Source organism: Pelecanus crispus, unplaced genomic scaffold, assembly GCF_030463565.1.
Source record: "Pelecanus crispus isolate bPelCri1 unplaced genomic scaffold, bPelCri1.pri SCAFFOLD_31, whole genome shotgun sequence".
Taxonomy (NCBI): Eukaryota; Metazoa; Chordata; class Aves; order Pelecaniformes; family Pelecanidae; genus Pelecanus; species Pelecanus crispus.
The window spans coordinates 1422613-1433513 of record NW_027461382.1 but is presented as its reverse complement, the minus strand read 5'-3'; the positions used below and the strand labels follow the sequence as shown (position 1 = coordinate 1433513).

Here is a 10901-nt window from a genome sequence, read left to right as displayed (position 1 = left end):
CTCCAACCATTTCTTGTTTCCTGCCCACTTCTCCTCAACTTCCATCCTCTTTCAAAGGTAATTATGATTTGCCTTTCAGGACAGATCATAGAGTAGGTAGATACGGGATAAAAGTATAGGCTGGTCTATACCTTCCGAGCTCTAGGCTGAGCTATTACACCTTTCTAGGCTGGCCAGGGCTACGGGTAGAGTTCCTGCTTGCTAATTCTTATTTCTTTACCATATGCTAGGATAGGTAAGTAGGGGGGCGGCAGTGTAGTCAGAAGCATTGGGCTCGGCCTAGAACGACAAGAAGCCCACCCTGACTGATGCTGTAGGAAGGGAGATGGAAAAGGAGCTCAGCAAAGACAGCCGTTAAAGTAGCGGCCGGAAGCCAGTCACTCCTGCATACAGGGTGGGCAGGCGTGGGCTGGAGAGCAAGGCGGCTCTGGTGCTAACACTAGCAATGGGTAAGCAGCAGGTCCTCTTCAGAGAAGGTGACATGCAATGCAGTCCTTCCAAAGGGCCTGGGTAATTGCTGTCAGTTGGAGTCCGGTGACAGGGACAGGAGGGCCATCAGCCTGCAGCTCTGCAGCAGTTACAAGTACCACTGAAACACTGCTGATGGCAGATGCTCTTCCGTGGGTTTAGTTTGGTGGTTTTTTAATCATTTTGTTGAGCTACAATTATTTCTTTGCAATCAGGTGACAGGACTGGCATCGACCTTCTCCTTCTGGAGCGTGTCCTGACATCCTTTGTCATCCCAAACTTTCCCCTCTGTTCCCAAGAGGACCGATGGCTGCAATGGGGAATGACTCCTGTGAGTAACGGCTTCACCAGCAGCCTTGGACTTTGTGAATCCCCAAAGGCAACGGATGTGGCTGGTGCTCCTTCCCTCAGTGTTGATGGGCTGACAACCTAGCATGAATTCTGGGGTGTTTCCTGGTAGCAGCCAGACTTACCCAGGTGTTTTCGATTAGACAGAGGAAAATGCATTTTATCACTCCTCTGCCACTCTGTACAAGACTTTGAAAGATGACATTGCTCGTAGAAAGATCTGACATCAATAGGGTTACCTTCTGTGCTAGGTACTTGCTTGTTTTCGTCAAATTACAATCAGGAAAAGGGAAGACTTGACCTGATAATCCAATGCAAGGCTCTAGAGGGAAAGGAAGATAGCCCGAGGCACAGAAATTAGAGTGTGGCTTTGCTGGACTTTCAGCCAAGTAAGCAGGGGAACAGACCATTTTCCAAAACGGTTTCTTGCCAGTAATTGCCAGTGGCAATGTTAGGCTTCCCCCAATGTTTCTGTGTTGGAGGTTAGAGCTGCTTTTCCTGAGAGCTTCTGTACAAACTGGACTTTTTAAATATGCTATTGTGCAACAGCATCAACTCATCTCTTTTCAAATACCATTTCCCTGCAGTCCTTGCCGAGGGAACGGCTCCGACACAAAGGGTCCTCTTTCCCCTGGAGAAGATTTGCATGGCCTGGCCGCAACAACAGAGAGCTGGAGCAGGACTCTACAACCTGGGCAATACGTGCTACCTCAACTCCGTCCTGCAGTGCCTGACGTACACGCCCCCTCTCACCAACTACCTGCTCTCTCGTGAGCACAGCCAGTCATGTGAGGACTCTTAGGAACAGCTCCTTGTAAATCTGTTGGGCACTTCCCAAGGATTCTCACAATCTGGAATTTCATGTGGGAGAAAAGCAGCCCTTCTTTGTCAGTCCCCCGAGTTGGTGTTCTTTGGACACTCAAGCCTAGAAGCCTCTTGTCCTGTCTAGGTGTGTTCGTCTTCAGAAAGGCACCACTTTCTAGCCCCGGGTCTTGGACCCTAGTCCTGCAAGTTAAACCCTCTTTGCTTATTGCACAGAAAACTTCTTCTGTCCGTTAAGCATCCCTCTGAAGAAAGCTTTCTGTGCGCTAAAATGTCCTGGGCTTGTTGGGGACATTGGCACTTTGGGAGGAGTGGAGACTGTCCTTATAACGTCATTAGGTTTCCCAGTGCTATGGCTATTTTGCTAACCTGAGAAGCTTGCTTCCCTCCCTCCGGCCCACCCTCTTCAGGTTGTCGGCAAGGCTTCTGCATGATGTGCGTAATGGAAGCGCACGTTAACAAGGTCCTGCATTCCTCAGCCAGTGCCATCCAGCCTAGGGCTGTCGTCAGTGTCCTCACACGTAAGTCATTTCAGGTGCTTTTACATGTTTCCTTCCCTTCTTGTAGGACAGAACTAGTAACTGCTTCTTTCTTAGGAATAGGAGCACACTTTGAGCTTGGCGTGCAGGAAGACGCCCACGAGTTTTTATGCTATACTGTTGATGCCATGCAGAGAGCTTGCCTGAGTGGAAGCAGCCAGTAAGCACAAGCAAATTACCTTTTCAATGTTCCTGAGCCCTTTGGACTCCTTGATGTACTCCCATCAAGAAAACCCTGCGCCCAGGGTTTTCAGACCAAGAACTCCTGAAAGAGATAACTCTCTGCCTTACCATTTGTTTCCAGCTTGGACAGCTCTTCTCAAGGAACTACCATCATCCAGCAAATATTTGGGGGCTTTCTAAGATCAAGAGGTACTTTTAAAAAATATTACTGTCCTTAGAATGATCTGTGGCTCTTCCTCTGTTTGTGGTAAACAGCTTCTAGTATGCAGCAGTATGTCCCGTGTGTCTAAAGCGGTATGTGTTGGTTGGTGAAATGGGCAGAGTCAGTCTCCTTCCCAACCTGATAAGCATTTCTCTGCCTTCCAGTAACATGCTTGAGTTGCAAAGCTGTTTCCGACACCTATGAGGCATTCCTTGATATTCCTTTGGACATCAAGGTAAGATGTTTGGAAATTGTGGTGCAAAATGTTTCCAGGTCCCCACAGGGGCCTAGTTTATCTCCAGTAAACTCTGCTGACTTCAACCTGTGGCCTGTGACCTCACAAGAGCTTGGTGGTGGATGGGGAGGGAACTGGACTTGTGTGCTCCTTCTGGGGAAGCCCTGTAAATGGTCTCCCTGTGCTGGGTGCTGGGTGTCAGCTGAGCAAAGAGTAAGGATGGTACCTACAGCCATGATGACACTGTCATACCACCCTGCTTCGGACTCCCTCAATACGCCTCTGATTGCTGGATGGATGGGGTCGATTGCTTGTGTTATTTTTGACCTGTACCATGGACAACTCTGGTACCACCCGGGGGTAGCTGCTTCTTGGGACAACGCTGGTACTACACGGGTAGCTATTTCTTGGGATTTTGAGTTTCCAGGAGCTTAGTGCTCTCCTTTCTTTCTCATCCAGGCAGCCTCCTCTGTCACTGGAGCTCTGGAAGACTTTGTCAAACCTGAGCAGCTGGATGGTGAAAATGGCTACAAATGCAGCAAGTAAGATTATTACTAATGACATCTTCCCAGCAGATACTGGGTTACGGGACTGCATGGCTGGGAGCACTAGTTCTGTCTTGACTTAATTGAGAAACCCAGTCATGAGGCAGCTTGGGGTTTCTTCTTTTTCTTTCTTCCCCATACAACTAATCCACCTGAACAACCTGGAACTTGGAAAATAATGCATTTGTTTCTAAGACAGGTAATTTCTTTCCCTTCTGCCTGAATACTTGGAAAGCTCTGATGAGAATTTGATTCCTGGCATTGTCTGCCCTGGTAGGGGTCAACCTTCCTAGCTAGCTATGAAGTTGCCCACTGAACTACCCCTATGGCCAGAAGGGAAAAGACACGCCTCGTAGGCAGTGGTGAGCTGAAGCAAGGAGGAGCTCTGGACAGGCATTTGGCAACAGCAGCGTCTTCAAGAAAGCAATCAACAGTTTCGTTTCCAAGGCTTTTTGGATGCTTGCGTCTCTCTCCAGGAGACCTCAGTGCTCGGAGCAGTAGCAGCCCCCACTGGCTCTCTGAATGCTGTCAAGCCTAGTTCTTGTCTTGTAGACTGCAGGCTGCTGCTCTCCAAAGTGAGCCAGCCTAGACCAAAGCTACCTTCACTGAGAGTGTGTGGACTTAAGGGGTCTGAAATGCAAACACGTGCATACGATAGTTGGGCAAAACAAGCCTTAACTCAACCATCCATGAATGGGGGGGCGGAGTGGGGAGAAGATAGGCTGCAACACTTGGGTCTGTGCTTGTTTGAAGGTGTGAACAGCTGGCCACTGCATCCAAGAGCCTTACAATACATCGTTCCTCCAATGTCCTGACAGTGTGCTTGAAGAGATTTGATGCTTTCTCTGGCAGAAAGATTAGCAAGGTATGTTTACAAGTGCACTGCAACTTTGTCTGCTTGGAAGGAGACCTTTCCTGAGGGAGAATCCTTTTTTGGAACTTGTTCATGTTTGCACGACAGCTACTGAGTGCAGCCGTCTAAGCAAAATCAGTGCAATAGCTATGCCTTGCTCTTTCCCTTGTGGTAAGAGGAAAGTTCCAATGTGAAGATAAGCACCTACTGCGCTCGTAAAGAGCTGGTTTGGCTGAGAATGGTTTTCTGCCACCTCAATGATGAAATGGCAACACCTGGTTTTGATGAACCCAGAAGATCTATTTCTACACCTCTAGCCTGTGGTTGGTGACAAGGTTTTCTCAGGCTGCTTCCTAAAGACTCTCAGGATAATTTGTGAGTCTTCTTGGTGTCCCTTTAGGTTGTGCAGTATCCAGAATATTTGGACCTTGGTGCATACATGTCTCAGGCGGGTGGAGAACCACTGCTCTATTCCTTGTATGCCGTCCTGGTACATGAAGGTTCTGGCTGTCAGGCAGGACACTATTACTGCTTCGTGAAGGTAGAAGTCAGCTCTGTGATTTGCGTTGGTGTATTGTGTCCTGCAGTGGTGTTCTGTCTGTGGTTTTGTTTTAAAACCGCTGCAGTTCATCTGAAGAGATCGTTGCCTTTCTTTGCAGGCCAGCAATGGACGGTGGTACAAGATGAATGATGCCTCTGTAGGTCTTTGTGACATCAAGACGGTTCTCTGCCAGCGTGCATATTTACTCTTCTATGCCAGGTAATAACAAGCGTGAAGGGGCGTTCAGAATACACTCCCGCTCCTGTTACTGCTCTTGCTGTTGTTGTTGTTCTCCTCCAGTGGGTTTTGCTTTCAGTCCTTGGAAAGAATGACTGTTTGTCTCGTTCAGTTCTCTCTGTTCTGCAGTTCGCCTGCTCCTTTCTTCTCCCTCCTTGTCTGGCACTAATCTGTTGTGCTTGTGCAACTTGCTGGCTGTGTGCTCTCTGAGACTGACTAGCTGTGACAAGAGGTGAAAGGGAGGTCTGAGAGGGCACAAAGATGAGTTAGTGCTCGGAAAGGGACAGACATAGCTGGAAGACCATGATCTAATTTCCAGCTTCTAGTTCTGCTTCAGTCTTCTGCGTGCCATATCAAGTGCTGCCAGAAAATGATAGGATGAGACTGAAGCCACGAGGAGGCTGCAACAACAGCCCTAGACTAAGATCACCGTTGTTTCTCCAGGCACCATGATTTGACCCCTGGAGCAGGCACTGAATGCCAAGAGACAAAGAGCATTTCCGTGGCAAAGCTGGGTCAAGGGCTGAAGACTCCATTTTCCAGAGGCACCGTGGCACTGAGGAATCAGCAACGTGGAGAAAACAGGCAGAGGATCCAAGGGAAGAGAAAAATGCAGGACTCTGCAGGAACTCCCCCTCAGCACTGCAGCAGGAAGAGGGCGCGCATTGACACCAAGCAGGGGAAGAAGCTGAACGGAAGCCAACCAGACTGTCTGCCTCCCAGGTGGAGGCAGGCTTGCTGTGCAGAAACGCAGGAGCACACTCGCCATCAGCTGGCGCGCGGCACTGGGAACCTGTGCAGCTCTTCCCACAGGGAGAAGAACAGCCCTGAGAATGGCAGAAGCTCAGGAGGGGAAGGTGTGCACAGCTCAGGTGGCCACAGAGCAGACTCACATTCTGCTTCAGTAGGTGAGCAGCAGCCAGGGAAATCCTCACTTGAACAGCGTGTGCTCCCACCGGTGCCAGTTCACCCAGAGTCTGCAGACTCTTGCCAGGCAAATGAAAAACAAAGATGCAGAAAGAGGAAACTGTCCTGTGCAGAGGAAGATGAAAGTGTGCCTGAAAGAAAGCGGCAAAAGATGGAAGTGAGCATTCTGGTGATCCAGAATCGAAAAAGAAATGCAAGAAGAGAAATCCGAAGAGAACTCTGGAGGGGAGGACTCAGAAGTAAGCAACGTTTGCAGCGTCACCAGCAAATGTTGCCTCACTCTTGCCAGGTGTTTCAGGCGATCAAAACAATAAAATTGCCATCATAACCAGACCCAGTCCTGAGTGGTGTTTCTAACTTCTGCAGAGTGTTTGACCATGCAAGAAGGAACAGAGGGGTTCAGGGTTTTTTTGAAATTGTGTAACTCGAGACTTCCTTTATGAAAGCACCCTTGTGATCCAGAGGGGTGGAAGCTTTCTAAACCTGCTGATCATATTAAATTAGCATGTAGAGATCTCAGGGAAAAAAATGCCCAGGAACAAAGCATCTCCAGTGCTGCTCGATTAGAGGCGCAGGTCACCTGTGTGTGATTCACGTTGTCTTCTCCCAAGTGTGACATCTGGTGCAAGAGACACAAGCAAACCAAGGCATTACAAGCATTGCCACTGACGGTCCCCACCAGCAGGGTCATCTTGTTAAGACGATGGGTTTCCACTCTTTTTACTCCTTGGTTCGGTGAAGAAGCTGGTTTCCTGGGCAGTGGAGTCTGAGTAAAAAAGACAACGCTTCACCCTGAAGATGCTTCTGCAGTGTCCCACAAGAGCTGCAGTTCATACGCCTTCTGGCCTCTTTCCAAGCCTGTCGCAAGGCATTCTACATATGAAATCAGTTTCTGAGGCAAAACCGAGGCAGAAATGTGTAGGCATTTCTCCTCACACAAAGTATAAACCACCTAGCTCCCAAGCCTGCCATGACTCACTGCAAAAGGCGCGAAGGTGCTTCTCCTTCAGCATCGGCTTTCATCTCCAAATGCCAGCGCTTGGGACTACCGTGACCTCTAGAAATCGAATCCAGCGAGACAGGCGTTGGGAATGGGGATGTGAGCAGGAACAGGGTCCAGGTGAGCAGCCAAGCACAGGAAGGATCTCTCCTGGCAGCAGTCATCCTCGGGTGACCTGTGTAAAAGTCAGTTCTTTGCTGGCCTAGGAGAGAGGCAAGGACACCTTAGCACAGAATTACCAAGGGAATTTGTTCTCTTTATTTAGCTATGCATATTGCACCTGCATAAAGCTGTTCTCTATGCCTGCCCTATCATCCTCTCAGGCACATATGACATCAAAAACCACCTTCATGAATCACACAGAAACCCCTGCCCTATCAGCTCCTCAGCCACCAGTAACATCACAAGCACCTGAAACAGCAACAGGCTGGTTCCGGCCACGAGTGACATCACAGACACCTAAGCGGGCGATGCATCTTTTCCTAGCTGTCTGCTACTCAGTCACAAGTGATATCGCCAGCATCTGCACAAGTCGTTTAAAAACTCCTGCCCTAGCAGTTGCTCGGCAGCAGGTGACATCACAAGTACCTGCAGCAGAAGCCAGGTTCCTGCTCCTTCCGCAGCAGCTGCTCCGCCACCAGTGTCTTCCCAAGCACCTGCACAGGATGAGCATCCTCACTTTCCACAGGCCCTCTTTTTCCCCTCCATTTCCAGCTTGTCTCCTGCCTCTCCGGGCTCTTCTCTGCCAGGCCCTTTTCTCACTCACTCCATGACCTCCCAATGCCTTTCACTGTTACTGTGCTTCTGTGGCAGATGTTACCTTGAAAGCACTGTCCCAGCCATGTCCCCTGCACCTATTTCTCTTCTCCCTCTGCTTTGCGCTCTGGCTGTTTGATGCACTTTTTGACCTCAGAGGCCCTTTTGCCCTGGCTCCCTCCTGGGGAGGGAAACTCAGAGGGTTTCCAGGAGTACACCAAAGGTCTTAGCCGTTTTCAATACAGCCTTGGAGAAAAGCCCTTAGGAAGTGTTGTGGTTTAGCCCCAGCCAGCAACTAAGCACCACACAGCTGCTCGCTCACTCCCCTTACCCTGATGGGATGGGGGAGAGAATCGGAGCAGTAACAGTGAGAAACACTCCCGCGTTGAGATAAGAACAGTTTAATAATTGAAATAAAGTAAAATAGTAATGCTAATAGTAACAGTATAGTAATGATAATAATAATAATATACAAAGCAAGTGATGCACAATGCAATTGCTCACCACCCACCCACCGATACCCAGACAGTTCCCGAGCAGCGATCGCTGCTCCCCGGCCAACCCCACACAGTTTATATATTGAGCATGACATCATATGGTATGGAATAGCCCTTTGGTCAGTTTGGATCAACTATTCTGGCTGTGCCCCCTCCCAGTTTCTTGTGCACCTGGCAGAGCATGGGAAGCGGAAAAGTCCTTGAGTAGCATAAGCAGTACTTAGCAACAACTAAAAACATCAGCGTGTTATCAACATTCTTCTCCTACTAAATCCAAAACACAGCACTATGCCTACTACTAGGAAGAAAATTAACTCTATCCCAGCTGAAACCAGGACAGGAAGTTAGTGGGAATTCATTGTTCATCCCCATGTGAGCAGGAGGTTAGTCTAAAGACCTCCCAGGGTCCCTTCCAACCTGAAGGGTTCAGTGATTCTGTTGTCTCCGAAGACATCTACTGCGATTCTTGCAGGGGGTGTGACAGGGGGAGGGTCTGTGGGAAATGGCTTTTATATTGTTCAGGGAAGTCTCCCTTAACATGTTGCTTTCTTTTTTCCTTTTTCTCCTATGACAGTCCTATGACAGTCCTATGACAGTCCCCATGCCCAGAGGCAGCAGATGTCCAACAGCAGCTCCATCACTGAGTTCTTTCTCCTGGCATTCACAGACACACGGGAGCTGCAGCTCCTGCACTTCTGGCTCTTCCTGGGCATCCACCTGGCTGCCCTCCTGGCCAACAGCATCATCATCACTGCCATAGCCTGTGACCACCGCCTCCACAACCCCATGTACTTCTTCCTCCTCAACCTCTCCCTCCTTGACCTGGCCTCCATCTCCACCATTGTCCCGAACGTCATGGCCAATTCCCTGTGGGACACCAGGGCCATCTCCTACTCAGGATATGCTGCACAGATGTTTTTCTTTCTCTTCTTGATTGGAGGAAAGTATTTTTTTCTCACTGTGATGGCCTACAACCGCTACGTTGCCATCTGCAAACACCTGCACTACAGGACCCTGCTGGGCAGCTGCCTGGGGTGGTGGGTTTCTCAATGCCTTGCTGCACACGGCCAATACATTTTCACTACATCTCTGCCACGGCAATGCTGTTGGCCAGTTCTTCTGTGAAATCCCCCACATCCTCAAGCTCTCCTGCTCAAATGCCTACCTCACGGAAGTTGGAATTCTTGTGTTTATTCGTTTAGTATCTTTCAGCTCTTTTGTTTTCATGGTGGTGTCCTAAGTGCAGATCTTCAGGGCTGTGCTGAGGATCCCCTCTGAGCAAGGACAGCACAAAGCCTTCTCCACATGCCTCCCTCACCTGGCTGTGGTCTCCCTGGTTGTCAGCACTAGCACCTTTGCCTACCTGAAGCCCCCTTCCACTTCCTCCCCATCCTTGGACCTGGTGGTTGCAGTTCTGTACTCAGTGGTGCCTCCAGCAGTGAACCCTCTCATCTACAGTGCGAGGAACCAGGTGCTCAAGGATGCCCTATGGAAACTGACCCATCTCACCCTCTTCCACTGACAATAACCTGCCTCCCATTCTCTGAACATTTCCCAGGGTTTATATGAGGCAAGGAATCTACTTTTTTCTCTTCTGACAATCATACTTTTATGTATTTTTCCTGGGTTTAGACGGCTTCTCTTGAGGTTTGATCCTGTTGTCTCTGACCCTTGCACAACACTGTCAGCTGTGAGCTGTTTAAAAGCAACTCTTCAATAAAAGGTGATCTCCCGGGTGCAGTGCCGGCTAAGCTATTCTTACAAAGTTGCTTCCAACAAAATGACTAAGGAATTGGTCTTTTAATGCGTCTTTTCTCCTCCTGTGCTTGGGGTTAACCTCATGGTAATGTTGGGTTCCATTAGATCAAAAGTTCTGGCTTTAAAGGCTTTCTTCTTGGTGTCCAACGGCAGTGGAGATGGTTCATGAGCTACCCATTACCTCCTCAGGCTGCTTCACGTATGACAGGACCGACAGCCTAGAGTAGTGCAAGGGCTCTTCAGCAGCAGCCAAAACACTGGTGTGTCATCAGTGCTGGTGGAGTAACAGATGCAAAGCAGAACACCCTGTGGTCTGCTATGAAGAGAATTAACTCCAGCCCAGCCTGATCCAGGACACAGTTACAGGTCATACAGTCAGGGCCAGGAAGGAGCAATGGCTTTGTTAAATGACCTGAGGAAATCTGTGGATCACAGAATCTGGCTCTAATACAGGACTCACTCTCCCCAGTATTCACTGGTCAAGTGAGACAGCAGGATGCAAACAGTCCAGCAGGTTTCCTGTGGTGTTTGTGGAAAAGTTCTTAGCACAGCTGCCAAAGGGGCCACACAGGCTGATGCTCACCTGGACCTGGTACTCCCAAAAGAGGACAAGATGCTCAGGGATGCGAAGAGCAGTGTCAGCCTTGGCTGCAGTGACCATGAAACTGTGCTCTCCAGGATCCCCAGGGACACAGGGAAGGGAGGAGCAGAGCACAGACCCTGCACATGAGAATTTGGCCTAAGGAGGGCACTGGCAGGTGGGATCCCATGGGTGCAGTGTCAGGGCCCTGAGAGCATCCATAAGCCTTCATGTCCATGACCAGCATCACCTGGGGCCATCCACACCTCTGTTCCATGGGCCCAGGAGACCATGTAAGCCCAGGCCTGAGTTTCAGCCCCAGCTTCCTCTATTGCTGTAGGTGTGCTGGTCTCCAGACACAGCCAGAGACACAGCCTTGCCTGCCCATGGACCTTGTTGATTTGGGCTTG

At 49.6% G+C, this 10901-nt stretch overlaps 1 protein-coding gene across 1 annotated transcript; it reads left to right on the top strand.

The window, feature by feature from the left end:
* The first annotated feature begins 1462 nt into the window (after nucleotides 1-1462).
* LOC142596981 (ubiquitin carboxyl-terminal hydrolase 42-like) lies at nucleotides 1463-9675 on the top strand. Its single transcript, XM_075727418.1, has 11 exons — nucleotides 1463-1604; nucleotides 2049-2147; nucleotides 2241-2337; nucleotides 2482-2549; nucleotides 2727-2797; nucleotides 3257-3339; nucleotides 4096-4207; nucleotides 4596-4736; nucleotides 4855-4955; nucleotides 8894-9022; nucleotides 9498-9675. The coding sequence occupies exons 1-11, from the start codon at nucleotides 1463-1465 to the stop codon at nucleotides 9673-9675; spliced, it is 1221 nt and encodes a 406-aa protein (XP_075583533.1).
* The last annotated feature ends 1226 nt before the right edge of the window (nucleotides 9676-10901 follow it).

Excerpts from the sequence above, each read along its gene's own strand:
- LOC142596981 (XM_075727418.1), top strand. The coding sequence starts at position 1,463 with ATGGCCTGGCCGCAACAACAGAGAGCTGGAGCAGGACTCTACAACCTG. Across the intron at positions 4,956-8,893 it reads TATTTACTCTTCTATGCCAG|CATCATCATCACTGCCATAG; the intron begins GTAATAACAAGC and ends CCTGGCCAACAG. Across the intron at positions 9,023-9,497 it reads AACGTCATGGCCAATTCCCT|CACTAGCACCTTTGCCTACC; the intron begins GTGGGACACCAG and ends CCTGGTTGTCAG.